The sequence below is a fragment of the Tripterygium wilfordii genome, chromosome 4, assembly GCF_013401445.1.
Source record: "Tripterygium wilfordii isolate XIE 37 chromosome 4, ASM1340144v1, whole genome shotgun sequence".
Taxonomy (NCBI): Eukaryota; Viridiplantae; Streptophyta; class Magnoliopsida; order Celastrales; family Celastraceae; genus Tripterygium; species Tripterygium wilfordii.
In genome coordinates, this window is record NC_052235.1 from 14318239 (window position 1) to 14340500 (window position 22262).

The window sequence follows — 22262 nt, forward strand, 5'->3', positions numbered from 1 at the left end:
ATGTAGATTGTGTTTTTTAAAAAAACACAAAAAATGATGTATTCATAATTGTTATGTTTTTTTATTGGGGTTTGTTTATAATGGGGTGTTTGTAGAAAATATTGAGGTGCAAATAAGGTTTATCATGTATTTTGTTACCCCAGATACATCAGCAAAATACATCCCTTAATACAATCACATTAGTAAAACGCAAATCTTCCTACACTATTCACCTCAGCAAAAAATCATCATTGTGGTTTGTGGTTGCTTAGTCTCTATCAATTCAAACAGTCAACAATGATAACATACAAGGCAACCTCCGCAGCCACCGCCACGTGTCAAAGCATACCAACTACCGCCGTCATTTAAAGGACCTGTGGTGGTCCCCATACTTTATCCAATTAACTCTTACGTGTCGGCCAGCACACTAGCCTGAAAATGCCAACTCGATGACCAATTCGGTAAATTTGGTACCAGTCTGTCCAATAAGAGACGTGTGAGTCTGGTTTACGCGGGTTCGCACGTGCTCGCCGTCGATGGTCCTTTCAATATCTCTTCCTTTATCTCTCCATTAACGCCGTTAAGATCTCGAATCGGTCCCTATATCTAGGGTTTCAACAGTCTTTCCGCGGTTTTTTGTCATCCAGAAGTCCCGTTGGATTTGTTCTCTCCTTCCTGATTTTCTCCGGAAATTTTCCTACTTTCTCGTGATTCTGGTTGGGAATTATTCCTCTCTCCTGTTTGGTGAAAATTTTTCTTGATGGTTCAGATGAGGAAGTCGGCGAATCTTCATAGTCATCTCGGGGACAAGGCACCGGTGAAGTTAGAAATCGTGGAGGATCCACTAGAGGACGAGCATGGGCCGGACAACAAGCGATCAAAGCCATCTCCAGCTCCTCAACAGGTTTGCCTTCCACTCTTGATCTGTTTTGTGGCTGAGAAAGTAAGAGAAGGAATTTCAGAATAAGGAAATTATTTAGATTTGTTCGACGTGTTGTTATTAGGTATTATTGAGTTTGAATCTTGAGTTGGATGTGATGGCTTATTGGAGAATTTTTATCATCTGGCCTGTCTGGATAATTTCCTTGGAAGTAACGAGGCCCAATCCTTCTTTCAAATTAGATTATTTATTGTTATTAACTTCGTTCTCTGGTGTTTATTGGCAATCCAAGAAGGATTTAGTATATCACTGGAAGTTGCTAATCATTTGTAGTCTTCTTTGGTCTTTGGGTTGAAGGGAGGTCTTCTAGAACTGGTACCATATCATGGAGATTGCTTAGCTAGATTCTTCTTTGTATCACGATTTAGGTTTAGATTGATAGCTATGGCCGTACAAGTTTGTGGTTTTTTTTAGTCTCTTTTAAATTGAGATCGGATATTAATTTTTCTGGTTGTCTTGTGGATGAATTATCAGTGGAGCTCCGGCCCAGAATCATTTCCAATCGCACCAGCACACTATAACCCACTTGACGAACCTAGTCCTTTGGGTTTGAGTCTAAGGAAGAGCCCTTCGCTGTTGGACTTAATTCAAATGCGGCTTTCCCAAGGCAGTGCATCTGCTCCAGGAACAGTGCAGAATCAAGATTTGAACGGAGCAGCAGAGAAGGAAGGTAAAAACACCACCAATTCGAGCGCCACTGACAAGCTGAAGGCTTCAAATTTTCCTGCGTCAATTCTGAGGATTGGATCATGGGAGGTACTGTGCGTCATATTTACTTTCAACAGTAGTTTGTACTTTACATTCATGACTTTTGCAGCTGAAATCCTAATAATTTGTATGACCGCAGTATAAGTCAAGATATGAAGGTGATTTGGTGGCAAAGTGCTACTTTGCTAAGCATAAGCTTGTTTGGGAAGTTCTTGACGGTGGGTTGAAAAGTAAAATAGAGATCCAATGGTCAGATATAACAGCTCTCAGGGCTAATTGTCCTGATGATGGACCAGGGACACTGAATGTTGTGGTAAACCTCCCTCTCCCCCTCAATCCCCCCGCCCTCTCCTCTCTCTCTTTTTTGTGTGCCTGCTATTTGAGTCGATAATCCTTTGGTGGTTTGGGTGATGCAGCTAGCCAGACAGCCACTTTTCTTTAGAGAGACTAATCCTCAGCCAAGAAAGCACACCTTATGGCAGGCGACATCAGATTTTACTGATGGACAGGCTAGCACACACAGGTACGATCATGCTTCTGTCGTCTTTGTTTCATGGTTATTGATTGTGTATGTTAACCTGACTGCCTTACATATGCTGAGGTAAGCTGCCAATTATCAGTGTTTGATATATTCTGTAAGTTTGAATTGCCACTCCTTAGGATTTCAAATAGGTTGAATGTTCGAATCCTCTCACATGCCAAAACATAACAAATATTAAAATCAATATTAATTCATCAAAAAAAGGTTTGAATTGTCATTGCTCATGTCCACATTGACATCAAGTTGTGTTTTCTCAAATTTTTGTTTGATAGGATGTGAATCCGGTTCCAATCTTTTCTTGGATAATGTGGTTATTTCTCATGCAACTTAAACTTGGTATGGTGAAACTGTGGTTCTCACGCAATTATTGCCTGATATCACTGCACAGTGCTGGAAACATTTTAAAAATTGTCCAAATTTTTTGGTATCAATATTCCCTACTTTCTCAAACTGAAATATGGATAACTACAGCACAGTATTTCTGCTTCTAAAAAGAGTATTTTTTAAATCTGGTTGGTGTTTGTGCCTTTGTGGCATTGTATCTTATGCACTTAATTTGCTAAAATGACAGTATAATAGAATTTACGTTTTGCTTTTTGTAGGCAACATTTTCTGCAGTGCCCACAAGGGCTGTTGAATAAACATTTTGAGAAGCTCGTCCAGTGTGATATGCGTTTGAACTTTTTAAGCCGACAGCCAGAGGTAATTTTGGATTCCCCATATTTTGAACCACGAGCATCTGTTATTGAGTATTCGCACGGATCTGAAGGTCATGAGTTTACCCAAGTGGAGAATTTTAAGGGATCCTCTTTTTCTGGATTCCGGGATCTAGCATCACCATCTGCCGCACAATCATCTTCCTTGGAGATGGAAAAAGGGGAGCATTCTGGTTTAATATTGGAACACATGTCCAGAGAAGCTCCTTCTCCGAGCTCAGGTATGATAAACCTTTGGCATTTGTTTTGAATGGGGGTTATTTAGTTATAATTCCTACGCTTTTTTATTTTTCCATATATAGATACAGTTTTGATTAGTCTATATGGCTATCTTAGAGGTTATTTCTCAAGTGAAATATATTCGTTGACAATTTACGTCCTTCAAGTAACTCATGGCAAGTGGGTGTGTTTTGATAGTGGCGATTTTTCATTTTTTCATTCCGTAGTGAAAGATAACGAATAATGGCCTGCCAGGTTATTTTTCAACATTGCTTTTCCTGTGAAATTTTCTTTTTTTGTTAAAAAAAGATCTATTTTCTGGATATAATGAAAATCTTCTAAATTCTCTACTAGCGATGTCTTCCTTAACTTGCTGGTCATGTCTTATATCTGGTTCCACTGCATATCTTAAAGTTAATTAAGGCCTGCCTTCAGCATCTTGCATGCACAAGCTCTCTCAAGACCCCAAAACCTTATTGTGCGCCTTTTTAAGTAATTAATAGATATCTAATGTTTCATTCTTGCCGCTGTTGTTATTTTTGCTCATGTGGACCACATCAGTATTAGATCCTAATATTCTGCCCCAAGCACCTCTTACCATCTGAGCGACAGGCCAGGTGGTTGCTTTGGTTTGTAATTGTAGAATCATGCATAATGTTTAACTATTGGCCTCGAGAGTGAGGAAGTTCCGTGTTGTGAAACTATGCTTACTGTCGATAAGTAATGATCTTCGAGCTATTTTTTATGCGCGAGTAATTATCATCAATAATATTTATTATTTTTAAGATGCTCACTGACTCTGCTCATGTTAGTGATGGACACTCGTGCGATTGAAGGGAGTGGAAATTGTGAGGTGGTCGATTCAAAGGGGCCAAGCAACTGGGATCAGATTAAAGTTCCAGGACTACACTCTTCTATGTCGATGAGTGATCTTGTGAACCACATTGGACATTGTATTTCTGAGCAGATGGGTTCTGGGAACCCACCTTTCTCTGATAATGGATCAGAGTACCAGGGCATGCTGGAGGACATTGCACAGTACCTTCTCAGTGATGCTCCATTAACAACGCCTTCTGATGAGAAATGCCTTATGTCAAGGGTCAATTCACTCTGTTGCCTTCTGCAGAAAGACCCATCTTTGGCTCAGACCTCACAGTTGAATGGGGCAAGTTGCTTTGAAGAACTAAGTGAGAAGGCAGATGTTCAGATAAACCATGGTGACACAAAGGCATCAGAAAACGGTGTGAAAGATGTTTCTCCAAGTAAGCCAATAACTGCCATGTCAAGAAAAGACTCTTTTGGGGATCTGCTACTTCAGCTTCCTCGAATTGCATCTCTTCCAAAATTCTTATTCAATATTTCTGAAGAAGATGGTGAGGGTCAAGCAAGATAATCTAAAACGTAATCGTGATGACATGAATTAGCTCAAGATGTGCTCTCTCTACAAACATTTCAAGCCTTCTCTACACACATTGAAGCCTCCAAATAGTTGCTTGTGCTGTTAATTATGAACATTCAGACAGACCAGGATTCGGAAAGTTGTTTTTTATGAAGAATCCTAGTAATGGCCCTTGTAAAAAGCTTAGAATTATTATCTCTCTCTTTTAGTCTTTTGCACGGAGCGTGTGCCATTCTATATGCAGGTCATGCTTTAATGTCAAGGCACTTGGACAGATCAAGTGTAAAACCCTTGGCAATGTTGTAGGTTTCCTGGGCATAATGTTCTACATATGAAACTTTGATAGTTCTTGTGTTTTGGGTGGTGAGTAAACCAACCAGAGTCGTGGTGAAGGGAGTTTAAACAGTTGTTACTGCTAATGAATCCGAACCTGGAAAGATGTAGCTGTAATGATAGTTTTAACTAATGTATATTTTATCAAGGATTGAGCAAAATCAGAAACCCTATTCCCCAAATCAGCCTCATAAGACATAGACACCACTTCTGAATGAGTTACTGGAATTAGCTGACTCAACAAAAAGGGAAGTAAAAGCACTCTTCCGTGCAGAAAATTATGAAATAGTCACGGTTATGGTTAGCCATCATCTAAGTAACAAAGTTCTAATGTATACAATCGATTCACCGGAAGCAGTGTAAGACGTCACTACCACAAGAATGAAAAAAATAAACTGCAAAGTGAAAATGTTCATGGCATCAATGCTTCCATTCAAGACGAGAAACTGGCACAAATAATGCAAGGAGGATCACTGCATTGCAGATTGGAAGTGGAAAGTTGCAAGCACACATCGTGGAAAGCATGACCGCATGAAAGTACAGCAACATCTGGAAACTTATCTGTTTCATGTTCCTCCTCAGTGGGAGAATGTGCAAGATCATCCTCGCAAAGGCAACAGCTCCATCCAATTGATTCATCAAAACCTGCAAGGTGCAAAGGAGGTTTGAAATAAATAGCAAAACTAGTGAATCTGTATTTCTTACAGAGAATATAGACCTCATCGTGGAACAATAATATAAATGTTTCAGCAGCATTACTTCTATAGTTCTATTTCTATATCTTTTGATGATTTGAGCCTGTAACGTCAGTAGCTAATAATGTATGTCACAAATACTGAGGTTAACATAAACCATATCCAAGACCAGGCACTTTTTGAGAGAGCAACCCATGACTCACTGAAGTACTCTCTCTCTCTCTCTCTCTCTATGTAGATAAGTGTGTGTGTGTGTAAATGCATGTTTACACGAGAATGTGGAAGCAGATGAAGGGCTGAATGAGCTAGTCCATCAAAAGCTAATACATTCATGTCCAGCTTAATCAAGCACACAAGCACAGAACATAACCCTACTATATGTATCAAGAACTTCAAGAAAATCACGGATTTCCAATTTGTTACATAGTACCGATTGGTGGGAGAGAGATACGTAGATTAGTACAATTACTGGTAGCGTCATATAGAGGATTTCAAAATAGTACCATACTGGGGATCTGGCTAAGGCATTTCATAAATCTACCAGATAGTCTAAAAATATTCCACAATATGGTATAAACCTCTCTAACAAAGTTTATTGTGTATCCAGTACTTAAGCTGAATGATTCTATTGAGAACCTGGTCCTATATTAGAATGATCCCCAATTCAGGACATTGCAAAATCCATAAATAATAGAATTGAGTGTACATAAATAGAACAGTAAAGATAAAGCTTTAACTTGGACATACCATGCCACTTGATATGATGTCTTTGAGATGCAGGTTTTGAGCTTGGCTTACGTGAACGTTTGGAAAATCCCTTCTTTTTCTGTCTTTGAGCTTCTGGTTTTGAGCATGGTTTAGGTGAACTTTTGGTAGCTTCATTCTTTTCCTTTACCCGCCAAACTTTCTGGGGATTTACAGTTCTGACAGTTTTGTTAGCTCCACTCGACTTGATGGGTTGTGAAACTTTATTCTGTTGGATAGACTTCCGAACTCCATTGGTAGGTGGATTTATATGAATTTCACTCTCCTTAACTGGCTGTGCAACTTTATTCTGTTGGATAGACTTCCGAATTCCATCAGAAGATGGATTTATATGCGTTGCACTCTCCTTAACTGGCTGTGCAACTTTATTCTGTTCGAAAGACTTCCGAACTCCATCGGAAGGAGGATTTATATGCATTGCACTCTCCTTAACTGGCTGTGCAACTTTATTCAGTTGGACCTTGGAGGGTGGATTAATATGCTTTGCACTCTGCTTAACTGGCTGTGCAACATTTGCTTCCACTTGAATTGGTTTCACTTGCCAACGGGCTGCAGCAGTACTCCTCACAGATTTCTTTGCATACCCTTTGTTCCTTTGACAGATTTGATGCTGTTGAGCTTGACTTGGCTTACCTGAAAATTCAAACAAGATTCAAAAAAAGGCATTAGCAGGAAACTTTACAAGCTCTCATTTGATCATTTTATATAAGCTTGTGTGTACAAAAAATGCATGGAGCAACGGATTGCATTCTGGATCATTAAAATTCATAATTCATGCAAGATTTGTTTTCTGTTCTGAAAGATAAAATGCGATTCATGGGCATGGAATGAGGCCCACTGAGACAGACATAGACATAAAATACAATATGCATCAGGAATATCATAGACAAAACAGAAAAAGGAAAATAATCATGTGGCTAAAGGAATTCCAGCAATAGCCAGACGAAGACAAGTGCATCGTGATTACTTATACCAGAATTTTTAAAGGCCAGACTGTTCATTACCTGGTGGAAATTTCCCTCTTTTCCTTGCTGTGCGCAAATCTGTCAGAGAACGTCTCGATGATTCGGTTTGGGAGTTCCCAACTGCAATTCTGCAACCATCATGTGGTGTCGATGAATTTGGTTCCGTGGGTTTCTCTTCGACAGTTGTATTTTCCAAACTCATCCTTGACAACTCTGCTTGATTCTCATTTGACAAATTAACCTCATTGCAGCAAAAGGGTTTTGAAGCAGTCTCGGGTGCTTGCAAACATTCATAGCACTTTGTGTCTGAATCCCTTTCACCTAAATTATCATCTACCTTTGCCTTAATGCAACAAAAAAGATCTACCTTTGCTTTACTTTTGTTTGGCCTAGAAGAACAAAGCAGCAAATCTTTTTTTGGCATGATTGGCACTTTGCTGCAACCTAACCACTTATACTGTGCCTGAAATCTGGAGAGTTACCAAGGGAATTCTGGCAAATAATTGGAAAGCTCATATTAGATAGGATTCATATGTTACTCTTAAAGAATCGAAATCAATTGCACTATTTGAGATTGTTGTTAACTAAAAAGTTTAGGGGAAGGTAACTGATAAGGTCTACAAGGAATCTCAAGATTTTAAAACAAGACAGAAGAAGCAAACAGCTGCTTCTTTAGTCCCAGATCAACAGTCATCACAACTACAAAAGAAAATAATTCCCTAAACCTCAAGAGACACAAGTTTCTTAGTTGCTCAGTTAGTCTACTGATAAGCTGAATACTATTAATATACACTACACTGCGAATTAATTTTTCACTTTCCGATCGTTGAAAGTATCATCAAGAAGCGATAAACAAATCAAAGGGCCCTAAATCAGGATTAATCGTCCGTCACAAGCACAGTAAAATCTAACCATGTCACGAACAACTAACAAGAATAACGTACACCAGTATGAAGATTGAAAACAAACAAAGAAAGCTAAAGATACCTGAAGTTCAATTGGAATCGTTGAGGACGATTTTCCTGGGAAAGAAAAATACGTTTCGCTCATAAACTGCGAAAGAAAACCCAACGAGATTGACAAAAAGAAAACAAATCGCCCAGTGAGAGGCTTTTAGGGGTTTAGCGTGTTGTGGAGATATATATGTTTATATTTATAGGTTTTGGAGTGGGGCCCACAAAATTTCCGTTAGTTTTTGACCCTAAACCGACTTACCTCAGATTTCGTCCACGTCACACACTTGCGGGTCCCGCTCTGTTCCCTTCCAATTTTGTATGTGCTGTTTGATTTGATAATTAGGATTTAGGTTGGGCTTGGCATCGGGCCGGCTCTTCGGGCCTTGGGCCTGGCCAAATTGGGAATATGAGGCCCAAGCCCCATAAAGTTCGAGTTTCCTGCTTTGGCCTGGGGCCTCGGGCCGGGCTCGTGTTTCGGGCTCGGGCTTCGGGTGTTGACTTTTTTTAAAAAAATACATATTACCTACAATTGATTAATCCAATAATTGTACTTTAAATTTTATACAATTGAACAATATTTTATAGAGGGTGAAATATATATGTATTATGTGTATGTGTATATATATATATATAGATACACATATATATTATATATTATATATACATATATATATATGTATGTATATATATATATATATTACATATATATATGCAGACAGTGCATGAATATGTATATATATAAAAAAATAAATAATGTCGAGCTTGGGTAGGGCTGGGCCAAAATTTGCTCGAGGTGTCGGGCTTCGGGCCTGGCCCGACCTCAAAAATGGAGCCTAGGTCTGCCCAGGCCCGGTCTACTTTCAGGTCGGGCCTGGCCGGGCTTTGGCCCACGGGCTTGGGTCGGGCCTAAGCCCGGGGGCCAAATGGTGAGCCCTAGATTTAGGGAAGGGTTTCTTTTTTATTTCTTTTTTTTATAACTAAAATAGCTAATATTTTAGTAAGCTCCATCATGATTGGGGGATTTTTTTGGCCTGGACCTGTCTAACCCACATCCAAGGAATTATACGCTATCTGTCTCAATCCGCCCCGCACAATTTTTATTTATTTCAAGATCCCAATTTCGAGTAGTCATGGGTGTAAGTGGGGAGACAATACTTCAAATAGTCATGCGTTTGAGTGGAAGAAGACGGGATATTATCCTGAAATAAATAAAAATTGTGTGGGACGAGCTCACGAGTACTTAGCATACAATTCATTGAGTATGGGTTGGACGGGTCCAAATCTAAAAACATTTGAGTGGGGAAGATAGGATATTATTTTGAAATAAATAAAAACTGTGTGGAACGAGCCCACGAGTACCTAGCATTAGGGGTGCACATGGGTCGGGTTACAGAATAATCAACCAATGTTAATAGAAAATACCCCAAAAAATAGTCTAAACTATTGAAATAGTCCAAAAACCTGCTTGGTTGATACAGATTACTGAATAATAGAAATTAGATACATCAAACATCATTCCACATTCATCCATTCCCATCTGCTCATTAAATTGTAGATTTGCATATTGCAGTAGTCCAAAATAATCCAAAAATACCAACAGGTCAAACAAATGACAATTCACAAATTGACAAAATTTAACAATAGTCCATACTCCAAAATATGCGGATACATCATACAATGCTAATTAGTAATTAGAAAATCAAAATGTTGTGTAGTACATGTTCTTCAAATTCTTCATTCTTCACTCTTCAGTAATCACCGGTTAGACTAAAATAATACATCAAGTTATAAACCTATAGTAGTAGTAGAAAGTAATGGTAATGGAAAATTGGAAAGCAAATTTACAGAACAGTAGTTACCTTACCTCTTGTACAATAGTATTAATCGGAGACAAATGAGATACAAACCTTGGTTAAAATCTGAAATTTGTAAGTGGAGGGCCTGAATGCAGTCCAAAAATCAGCTATATAGTGAGACAGAGAGGCCTGAAGCAATGAAGCCTGAAATTGAATCACCAAACTCACAAAAGTTAGAAAAAGGAAGCTGTGAAGCATGAAAAAGGAACGCAAATCGCAATAGGTTACCTGTCGCAATAGCTTGGCGTCGTGGTGTAGCCGTGTAAGGCTGCAAATCACAATCGCTTAGCACTTGAATACTGGTGGTGACGTACTACCGTGGTGGTGGTCATCCAGTCATGTGTGGCGGCGACTCAGAATGAGATTGAGGGTTTTTCATAAATCGTGCAGATTGAGTTTTTGATTGAGAACGAAGTGAGAGCTGAGAAATTAGGGTTAGGGCTGGGTTAGAGGCTTTGTGTCTAACTCATTGATTGTCTGCCTTTGTAGTTAGTGGGTTGGGTCTTTGGGCTTTGTGTTATGGATTGGTTATTTGAGTATCAAACACAAAAACAGGTATTAGAGTATGGGCTTATCCGCTTATATAACAGTATAACCTATAAAGTATAAAAATACATAGTATCATTAACATGGGGTCAGGTCGGGTTAATACGGGTCGGGTTGAAGCACATGTCTCATCCAACCCATATAAGGCCGGGTTGCCCTGTAACCAACCCTCAACTATGAAGGTATGGGTCAATTTACACGGGTCGGATCGGGTCAAAGTCGGGTTTTGTGCAGCCCTACTTAGCATACAATTCCTTGAGTATGGGTCGGACTGGTCCACGCCTAAAAACATTCCCCCACAGTTACGATACAGGCTCATGAATAGCATATTAATATTAACATCAAGGTTCTTCTAAGTTCTGAACTTAGAACCATCATGATTTATAACTCAGCAACTACAACCCATATAAAGCTAATAGGCCACAGCTAGGTAAATATTCACATTATTAAACAAAAGAAATTATCTTTATATACAGAAGGGAAGATTAAACTCAATCCCATCATCAGCTGTACAAAAAAAAGAAAGAAGAATATCAAGTTCAACTCCCTCTACAAGAGGATTTTTCTTTTCCAATGCTTGTGGTATATACACTTAGATTCTTCCATCATGTCTATCTGCCAAAAGCAGGGGATCAGGAAGACGTTGAATGAATGGCAGTATCAGGTAGCATGGCTACTGTCACTACGAAGTATTCACAGCCGACTGGAAGACCGTATGGGTTAAAAGTTGTTCCTGAATTTAAGGTCAACTGCTCGTTCCTTGTCTCAGAGAACATGTTTTCTACTTGATCTGCCCCGCGACGCTCTTGCCTACTTGGAGGATGTGGTGGCTTCACGGTCTGGCGTTCAATATGTACAATTTGTCCGACAATATATCTGGGTCGGCTGGGGAGATGGTCTGCAAACAAAGCCACAGACTCGGCAGACAGGTAGTAATTTGAGCAGTTGCGATTGATTGCCTCGTAATGGTCAGCAGCATTAAGAACGAATGCAGCTATTTCATGGACTTCCAAGCGACCAAAAGATATCTTTTCCTTGTTCGCCTAGAGCAAGATCACACAGATTCTTGTTAGAAGGATGCGAGTGGAAGAGATTAAAAATACGCCATTATACAGTTTGAGATCAGCAATTGATTACACGAATTCATAATAAAAACTGTTCAGAGCCCACAACGTGAATTTTATATCATACAATCTAGTCTAAAGCTATGATCTCAAGATACATCTGTTTCTTTTTCCTTTTCAAAGGTGAGATAGGAGGGGGTTTGAATCCTGACACTAGGCCAGAGGAGCTCCTCATCAAGATACATACTTCCGTTGTGGAGGAAAACACCCAATGCAGTCCGTACGAGGAAAAAAGGTACGAAATGCACAGCAATAGCAAGTAATTTAGACTAAGCATATCATTTTGCTTGGATGATAGTTAGACCTTAAGGCTTAAACTGATGGATTGGCAGCACAAAAACTAGATTCAAATTTTGGCAACACAAGCGAGATCACAAGAGGCCAATTTTGAACTACAAACAACGAGTCATTCCTCCTAAAAGTCAATCTACTGCAACCGTATAAACAGGCACTAAGGAATCTAAAATCTTATAATTTTAAGTTTTAACAAAATGAATTGCTCCCGAATAAACTCTAACGTAAGTCCTGCCAATATAACATAAGAACACCAAGCAATCAGAAAAGACATACCTGCTTCTCAAGTTGATGCTTAGTGTACAAAGTTTTAACCAGCTCCTTCTTATCTTCCAACTCCTTGCGAAGCTGTTCGTTTGCCGCTTCAAGCTTCGGATACTTGTCAAGCAGCTCTTCCCGATGCCTGGACAAGAAATTAACTTTGTCTGCAAGAACCCGAATACATTTCTGGAACTCAGCAGTAACATCATCTTCATTTTCATTAACAGAGCTGCAAGAACATCAACCAAGAGCAATAAAATAACTGCCAATGACAGTTGCACAAAAGAAAAGCAATTGAGTCCACCAGAAGCCTACATCTAGAATAACACCATTTACCCCAACAAATAACTGAATAAATTGGACAGGGTTTCTTATATTTCAAACTTGAACCAGCATTTATGCTCCTGGTGGCAGCACCTATTTATATTCAGAAAAAAAAACCCTGTTCTCCTGAAATTTCTAGCAAATATAACCAAGGGAGAATAACAGCAAGATCGTGCAATGAAGTTCGCAAAGAAACTCACTTTTTTAGAGATTGTGCAAATGCATGCAAGGAATCAGCAAAACCAGCAACTACGCTGGGTGTAAAAACACAACCCCTAAATCTTTCAAAAAGGCCACGTAGTTTAACTGCAGATGCACGTAATGAACTATACTCTGAGGCTCTCCTATCAGCTGCACAAAGATGGGTTTGAGCTTCCTCTCTTGCTTCATGCAAACAATTCTCTAGGTGAGCACAATTCATCTGTTAGATAGAGAAAATGAAATTATCAGATATTTGCAAAGTAGCATGAGACAATATCAGTAATTCCCAAAAATACAAAAAAAAAATTCAGATAATCATTACAGAAAAAGTCACCCATAATCTGAGACCAACTCACACAAAATGTTGATGAAAACAGCAATATGGAACTATTTTGGGGTAATGGTAAAATCAACAGTCTCAGATTCACCTGCTATCTTCCGCTTTGCCCCCACCCCAAACAAACACAAAAAGCCAGTCCTTAAAGACCTATTAATTTATCCTAACTCCTAACTTAAAGTATGAGGGCGGCAGTTACCATGCAGGAAAACAACTTAAGAACAGCTTCTCTTTTCGTTTAGAATGGTAAGAGTTGACAATAACTTTGCACTAAGCAACAGTATTAAATGTTGATATGAATACAAGAAAACTTGATTGCATATATGCAAATTTAAGTTATTGTCAGCTAGAGCAAAAATATAAACTTCCTGTAGTCACTTCTCAATTACATTATTTACTTTTACTGCAAGAGCTCATGGTTTGAGAGTTGAGACATCACACCACAAACCTCTAACACTACTAACCCAATGGGGGCTCCATGACAGGAAAATAAAAGACTACCACATCTTAAAACAAGTGAATTAGGTTAAATCCATTGAGCTGAAGAATAGACTATAAGAGTGCTCTTTCAATTCCAAATTGCCAACTCAGTAAAAGTTTGAAAGGCTACCCTACCAGATAATTTCTGCATATAAAATTCAGCACCTCCACAGAATGGAGGATGACAAGATAAGTCAACATCTTCAGTTGCAATCCACTCACATTGTATTCAACAAACCACCTTGTGTGTCAACAGAAGCTAAGAGAGGTATAGATCTTCTGAGGTCATACGACATCGACACTTAACTGAGCTTGTTTTGAGCCAATGAGCATGCATACAAAATGGACACAATCTCAAGTATAATAGTAGATGATGCAGAAAATATGAATACAGCAGTGATGAGATGTTGTCTAGATGTGCTGCAACAACAGAAGGTGATAGGAACATTTGTTCGACCTAAGGCAGAGGTAGCTGCAATTGAAAATAGGATGAAAAAAAAGTTGTCTAAGTGGTACAGATGTACAACACGGAGAAGAGACTGATGATGCAAAAGTGAAGAAAATTTGAGACAGGAGATGAAAAGTGACAAGGATATGCACTGAAGAAGGATATGAAGAAGTTATGATTATTGGATAGTAGATATTATAGCTTTAGACTGAATTGAGTGGCAAAAGAGAATCCACATACAAGAGTTATCATAATTTTAGTAAGAAATCATTTTCATGGCCCAACAAATGGAAATAACGATATCTCATAAAAATAAAAAATACTTTGGTTTAAATTTGATGTGGGACAATTTGAAGATCAATGGTTTTGCCATAATTACCTCGCAATGTTAATTGTATGCTTCAAAAGGTTAACAATGAACTAAGGAAAATTATGCTAAAAAACACAATGATTTTTGTACTTCGGTTCAAATTTGACTTACTTTAATGCAATTATGCAACTATAAGCCAAATATTAAATAGTTTATGTTTTAGGTAACTTGACTTATATTCATCATATAATATTGAAAGAGCCAAAGAAATACTCTGCAAATAGCTAGCTTTGCTAGACAAGGGCTACAGGTGGATGAGTCTTATGCTAAACATTTCCGGTCATAGTATTTAGTTATAAATTCCTATTCAAATACCTACACACATATATATATAGTTGGGAGGCCATGGACCTACCTTTTAGTTTGTGACACTGACACCAATTTTGTTCAAAATTACTATTCAAATACTTAAACACCTTTTATTTTGTGACGCCAAATTTTACAGGTTTATTATGCTCACAATAATCTGGGTAAAACATCGCTATTTAATCAATTGTGTATATTGAGAAAAGAACAAAAGTTTGTGGAATGCAATCAACAGTTTGACCAAGAAAATATAAGGTCCAAGTGCTAGACCTCCTTTCTTCATATTCCTATATGATCAATAAAGTTGTTGAAAGTCCACAATCAGAATTGAGACCACATATTCTCAACACAAGTTTCAACCAAGCTGAAACCATCCCACAACCTAAGCTGCCCAGTCATCATCAACCTCTAAAAAAATCTCACAAAATTGCCATTCATGGCTATTGTCACAGTACCAAAAGAGCTACCAAATACCTGTCAAGACTGAATATTTTTGAACCCAAATAAAAAATAATAAAAAAAGAAATTCCCATTCCTACATAATAGATAGAGCCCCAATACAAAAGTATGCTCGAGAATTTTCCTATTACATCCATCGACCCCAGCTATATGTTTCATGTCAGTGCAAAGTTGCAAAATAAATAACTGAAACAATCATGATATTTATGTATCTTCAAAAGTTCAATGAGGTAAAAGAAAATGAAACAATAAAATTTCATCCAAAAATATTTTGGACAATAAAGAAAAACGAATGCAAGAGTATATTAGCACATGCATTAACAAAACAAAGGGCTGAGAGACACATGAACAGAGAACAAAGAATTTCAGGGCTATGTAAGAATTTCAAAATGGCAGAAAATAAGAAAGAACATATGCCAGAAATTTTTAAAAAAAAAAAAAAAAAAAAACCTGTAGCAAAACTAATAAATCTCCTCCCATGATTTGCTTCAAACAGAACATGGAAAGGAACTCCACTCTCCAACTTCCACCAAAAAAAGTGCAAAAGATAGTGGTTCATTTGATCATACCTGTGATTCATCAAGTAGTTTCCGACTCATTTCCAACTCCCTTGTAAGCATTAAAACCTCCTCCAATGCAGCTTTAAGTTTGGTTTCAGTGTCACTCAGTTGATTGGTCTTGTCTGAAAGTGCATTTTGCAACTCTATTACATGATCACTATGGACTTTAGAATCCAGAGCTGAATCAGCTTGCCGAGGTAAGACATTTGGAGGTTGAGGCATGCTCTCAGCAGTGGAACTGTGAGCCAGTGACATGCCCAACTGTCCCACCATCTTATCTTTTACTTCTTTATCACAGATTTGCAGTTCTTCACGATGCTGCTCCATCATTGATGAATCAATCAGGGGGTTTAGCATGCCAGATAAATCCATCATATTTTCATCACCCACATCACGAGCTTTGCCAGGTTGCCCAGCCAAAAGCCCAAGCTTTGCGTCAAAAGAATTTGATATACAAGAAACCTCGTCCATGGGCTCAGAAGTAGATATGTATGGTATTTGGGCTTCTGCACTACTAGGCTTGTTGCCAGCATTCTCTGCCAAAACAGCAAATTCAGAGACATCCTTGCTGTCCACAAGTTTCTGTCCGTGTGAATAACGGTCAGATAATTTCTGCTCCAGTTCCTGAATGCGCTTCTCATAAGCCAAACACTGCATTTTCTTAGCCTTGAGCAAAGACTGCAAGTGTTTCTCATACTCGTCCTTCTGATGCAACGCCACAGTAGTCTTCTCTGCTGCATCCTTCAATAGGGAATCCACTTTGCTATCATCAAGTGATTCATATTCAAATTTAAGGCGTAAAGAACAAATTAGGGCTTTGTCAGAAGCAAGTTCAGCTTTGAGTTTTGCATTCTCAACTTCCATCTTGCTAGTTCCCGCTATTTCGACTAACTCAGAGCCCTCCAGAAGCTCCTCAGAGTCATCCTTCTCAAGAGAGTCAAAAGTAATATCTTCAGCCTCAGCTGATTGAGAACTGTCATTAGACATGGAGTACGAACTTCTTAAGGCATGCTTCTCAATTTTACCAGGCAGAGCTAATAAATGCTCAGGAGCATAACGGTCGAGGTCAGAAATGTCAATATCAAGTAGATGAGTATCGAAAGGAGCAATATTGACATCACATTGACTTGGAGTATCATACAACCCCATGGATCCTAATATATCATTTGGTATGTATAAGCTATGTGCTTTAAGAAACTCTTCCCTTTTCCTGATCTCATCCTCTCTCTTTCCAGCAAGCCTTTCAGCCAACTGTCCAGCCAAGCCCATATAAAACTTCATGGAAGCTTTTCTTCTCACAACTTCTGCAAGACAGGCCCTATACGCAGAACCAATTCCTCGGACCAACTTTAGGTCTGTAAATAGATCATCTTGACGCACCATTGCCTCCTTGAAAACTGGAAATTGCAGCTTGATATCTTTAATGATGTAAGTAACATATGTTATCTTTTGCACATAATTTTGTACAAAGACATTCATTTCATTTTTCTTATCCGTGCAAAATTCAAGCAGCTTGGAAATTGAATAGTCACAATCTTGCATCTTTGGTAGGTGATCCTTTTCATGGCCATGATGCATAGGACCCAGAGCTGAAACCGCATCATGAGGACGAAGTGAGGTTGGTGATTCGCAGGACAGACAATCATCAACAAGGCTCTTCACAGTAGTTGCATCTTTCCTGCATAAATTAACATGAGAGTCATCAGTCAATGAGAACATAACAATAACACAGCATGTCAAACCAGTACATACACTACAACCTGTGACGTCCGAACCGTCTCCATGTTATAAGATTATGAACACTACAAAAACAATATTTAGTTGATTTTGAAGGTTCATGATTATGTAAACTACATCCCTTCATTACACTACATCACTACCGCAATGAAATCCAGTAACAAAATCAGCACGCAAGAAGGCAGCATTCAGAAAGAGCAGAGCACAAAGATAGGAAGAGAAACTTATGTCCAACAAAGTTAGCCAAATAGAGTAAAGGGAGAAGAACTACTAACGCATGGACTTTCAACTGCACATGACACAAAGCTAAGAAAAATTTATATTGTGTAAATCAAATAATGAGCCTGTGCAGAGAAACAAGCTAAGAAAATATCACTACGCCTCCTATATGGATTAAAAAGACAAAAAAAACTCCAACACAAATGGCTTATTAATTGATGAGAAATTTCATCGCGTCTTCTTCCGTAATAATACCAGAAATGACTGCCAGATTGAAATAAGATTAATTTTTGAAATCAGACCCACTCGGTTAAAAGCTTGTGCCAATAAGCTTGATGATATTACAGGTATCATACTCAACATAGCTGTGAGGTTTTATTGGTATCATATATAGATCATAAGATGTCGATATTGGCTGGATATACTGGGTTTATGAAAGAACTTTCTATTTTGTGATGTTTTCCATACTTCCTAGTAATGCAATGAGCGAAAAGGCTTCATCTGCAACCGTTGCATGACAAGTAATGTTCAATACATAAGCTGATAAGCATAAGGAACCAAGTAATTCCAAGTGAAGAAATTTTGGATATTAAAAGAGCAGAACGTCAGATTATGAGAATCATGCAATAGAACCAACCTTAAAGACTGCATTATACTCTTCTGTTCATTAATTAATTGCTGATGCTCCTTAATCGCCAGTTCTAAATTCCTAATGGCCAAGGAAGGCCTGCAAGAGAACAATTCCTCAACCTTGCGTTTCACCTCAGCAAATGAGTGCTTGAAGTCTGATACCTTCTTCCCAAACTGCTTGTGGGAGCTGGTACAATTCTCAACCGACTTCCTCAAGTTGTCTTCCTTCACAAAATCTGCTAAGGTCCTACGTGTTGCAGTCTGTAAAGCAGGGTGAAGCTTCATAGACCTCAATTTCTCTATATCCCTCCCAAAATTTGACATAAAGTCAGAATGAATCCTATATTGCTGTGCATAACGCTTCATAAATTCCAAATAATTCTGATTAATTATCCTATAGTAATGCTCCAAACTACCCTTTGCAACCTCCACTGCTCTCTCTTGCACCTTTTGCTCCCCCAAAAGTCTCTCACAGTGCTCATACTTCAATTTGCTATGACTGTAAATTGCATGCCCCTTATGGTAATGGTACATAAATTGTGTAAGATAAGAAGGCAATGCGCTATCATCTAAAGGATGGGAGTTGTGAGGGGAGGCTGGTGATGGAGGATCTAAAACTTCAGGAAGATCAACTTGCTCCAGTGGAGGAAGAGGTGCATTGCTTTGCAGCCTTGCTTTGTTGAATATAAACACTTCTTTATCATTGGCTGGCAGCCCATATGCCGAGAGCGGTCGCTGTGACTCAAGTCTCATGTCCAAGCACAGAACAAGCTGGTCACCAACGTTGATCCCTGCAACGGATTCAATGTACCGCATAACAGAATCAACTGGGGTTGTTTCATAGCAATCAAATTGAAATGAGTGGCCATTCTCGGCTATATGGACCAGCAGCTTGCCTTTACCCTGACTGATACTTGAGCTCATCTTATCCTCAAAAGCAGAATTCTCCACCACAAAATCACAATCCAAGAACAGCACCAATACCAACTTGTTAACAATAAATCAGGAAGCGCAAACCCAATGCAGCTTAAAACAATTCAATTCAATTCCTTTCCAAAAAGATCCCGCATTAGAACCTCTAAGTTTAACAGAACACTTGACAATCAACAAACCCCAACTGATATCCACAAAAACTACCCAGTTTTCAAACGAACACGCTAAGGATTGAATCAGTTCAAGTCCCGCTTCTCATTGACCCACCATGAAAATCTGCAAAAAAAACAGCCAATTTGCAGCACACGCACCAGAAAAATCACCGAAAAACCTAGACTTTGAAGTGTTATCCTTGACAAAACCCCCAATTGAACACCAACGACAGGGTAAATCCCAAAAACAACCCGATTCCAAAAGACCCACAAATGGCTAGCCCCCGACAAAACCCTGATCGCCAAGAACGAACAATTGAGCCAACCCACAATCAACTCACCAGAGTTCTTCACCGAATAAACCCAGATTTCAGCTTCTTCCAGTCCTCAAAAGAAACCAAAATATAAATACCAAGCCAAAAGAAGGAGAAAAATAACAGATAAAGAGGAATCAAATTGAGAAATTCACGACAAAGCTTGAAAGCAGGAAACTTGAACTGTGCGACAACGATAATGGAAAGCGATTACGTGAAGAGATAAACCAAAAGTGAGAGATTTAGAAGCCTCCAAAACAAGGTTCTCCCCACGAAACCTGAACTATTCCTTCTTCTTTTTTTAAAAAAAAAAAAAAAACCCCCTTTCTTCCTTCTTCTTCTACGATTCCTATATAATTTTCTATTGATTGAAAAAATCACAGAGAACCTTCTCCGGAAGCAACCACCTTGGCGAAACAATTCTCTCTCTCTCTCCTCGCAATAAGTTCGGAATCGGAAGGAACAGAGCAGAAAAGCAGAGCAGCAGCTTTAAATTGCTCACTAATATTTTATTTTTATTTTTTTTTTAATCATGGAGGTCTTTTTTTTTTTTTATTTTAATTGTTTTAAAGTCGTAGAATCCGAAACCAAAAATAGTGTTTTATTTTTCTTTAAAAACAATTTCCCCTTTATTGATAATTGTTTTTTTTTTTTTACTTGAGACAAATTTAGAGTCCAAATTGGCAAATATATTTTAAGAGTCTGTGTATAAAAAAAAAATCATTTAGTAACTATCAATCATCATCATTCGATCTTTAATCTTCAAAAATTAATGAAAATTCACTATGACTATTCATTTTCTCCTTTCATTTCTATATCAACTCATATTGAATCAATATTCTTTTCTATCACTTTAAATTATATATTTTTAGATCTTCCTCTCTAATTCCTGTTTTTCTTTTATACAAATTGTCTTGATTTTTTTTACCGTCGCGTTGTTATTTCTACGTTGTACATGCTTATACCATATTAAATTGTTTTATCGTAATTTATCTTCAATTGGTGCTACTCCTACCTTAGATCTAATAATCATATTTCTTACCCTAACTTTCCTCATGTAGTCGCACATCCAACGAGTAATTCGTATTTTTGCTACATGTATTTTTGGATATGTTATATCTTAATAGCCAAACACTCAGAACTATATATCATCACGGGTCGTATGGAAGCTTATAGAATTTACCTTCAACCTTAAAACAATCATTCGATCGCATAAAACTTGCGTGCACTCGTTCACTTTATCCACTCGTTGTTAATATTATTAGCTATATATTCACTCATGTCTCTGTCATCTTGAAAAATCAGGCCAAAATATATTTTAAAACCTTACTTTTTGTTACTTCTCTCTCATCTAATTCAATTGTTTGTTTTTATGAGCCCCGTGTCTGCTCTTACTAAATTTACATTTTATGCGTTCTATTTTAGTCCTACTTAATTTAAATCTTTTAAACTCTAAGGCTTGCCTTCACATCTCGAGTTCCGAGTCAACTCCCATTACTCTTTCATCCATAAATATCCTTGATAATAGTAATATAATGAATCGACACTCCTCTATTCTCTAAAATCCACCACATTACTTCCCTAGTCACCTTATCATATATCTTCTCTAAGTCTATAAATACTAAATGTAAATCTTTTTTCCTTTTGTCTAGATTTTTTGCAAGTCTCCTAAATAAAAAATATCACCTTTATAGTGGATCGTCCCGACATAAAATCAATTTTTTTTTTGAAAAAACAAGTCATACGACACAACAAATTCTAAAATAATTTCTATAACTTCATTTCTATCCCTAAACTCATACCCTACACGTATACTATTAAAGTTTTCATTATCTATCCGTACATGTCCATTTAGGTCTCCTCCTAAAAAAATTTCTCCCTACTTGAAATGCCCTGAACAATCTCATCAAGGTCCTCCCAAAACTTTTTGTCGGTATTTTCATCTAATCATATTTATGGGTGTGTAAGCACGTATGGTGTCTCGAATCGATCAATCATTAAATAATTACTATTCTTTTAATTGAATTCAAAAGTATATTAAACCAGATTACGTTACTTGGTCTAAAAGAATAATTTTACTAATAAAATTCAATTTCTTCATTAGGGTTCATTGAATTGGTGAATTTTAATTGACTCGTTATATAACTAGCTAATAATTAGAAGTTCATGAATTTGTTGTCATTATATCTCAACTAGACCCACTAATTGACTGGATTAATAATATTTGTCACACTAATTGATGGAGTTTATTTATGAACTTAATTAATTCATTTCAATCACAATAATTTACCTTTTGTCTTATATTACTCCTTCTCTCATTTACTAATATAATGCATGTGTTTGGATGGTTGAAATGTAACATCTTAATTTATTGTTATAATCGAAATGAAATTAAGATGTTGTCATAATCTGTTCATTTTGACTCTTGACGCATGGCCAGTAAGGTCTTGCCATGCACCCACTGATATCTTAGTCATCCGCTTTCATTTTCATTC

At 37.8% G+C, this 22262-nt stretch overlaps 3 protein-coding genes across 5 annotated transcripts; 1 reads left to right on the plus strand and 2 right to left on the minus strand.

The window, feature by feature from the left end:
- Positions 1-547: 547 nt before the first annotated feature.
- LOC119997209 lies at positions 548-4855 on the plus strand. 2 transcript variants are annotated; one of them, XM_038844077.1, is made up of 6 exons: positions 548-883; positions 1394-1675; positions 1767-1940; positions 2044-2150; positions 2771-3105; positions 3940-4855. In XM_038844077.1, exons 1-6 carry the CDS (start codon positions 740-742, stop codon positions 4494-4496), a joined length of 1599 nt encoding a protein of 532 aa, XP_038700005.1. In that variant the 5' UTR covers positions 548-739; the 3' UTR covers positions 4497-4855. The 2 variants fall into 2 exon arrangements, with proteins under 2 accessions (XP_038700005.1, XP_038700004.1); XM_038844076.1 differs by having other exon boundaries at positions 555-883; positions 3916-4855.
- A 198-nt stretch (positions 4856-5053) lies between these two features.
- Positions 5054-8369, minus strand: LOC119997210. Its single transcript, XM_038844078.1, has 4 exons — positions 8248-8369; positions 7300-7752; positions 6278-6928; positions 5054-5480 (listed from the first exon to the last, which is right to left on the minus strand). Exons 2-4 carry the CDS (start codon positions 7682-7684, stop codon positions 5269-5271), a joined length of 1248 nt encoding a protein of 415 aa, XP_038700006.1. The 5' UTR covers positions 7685-7752; positions 8248-8369; the 3' UTR covers positions 5054-5268.
- A 2582-nt stretch (positions 8370-10951) lies between these two features.
- Positions 10952-20229, minus strand: LOC119996771 (autophagy-related protein 11). 2 transcript variants are annotated; one of them, XM_038843541.1, is made up of 5 exons: positions 18376-20229; positions 15792-17460; positions 12954-13042; positions 12313-12526; positions 10952-11661 (listed from the first exon to the last, which is right to left on the minus strand). In XM_038843541.1, the coding sequence occupies exons 1-5, from the start codon at positions 19290-19292 to the stop codon at positions 11251-11253; spliced, it is 3300 nt and encodes a 1099-aa protein (XP_038699469.1). In that variant the 5' UTR covers positions 19293-20229; the 3' UTR covers positions 10952-11250. The 2 variants fall into 2 exon arrangements, with proteins under 2 accessions (XP_038699469.1, XP_038699468.1); XM_038843540.1 differs by having other exon boundaries at positions 12822-13042; positions 18376-19292.
- Positions 20230-22262: the final 2033 nt, after the last annotated feature.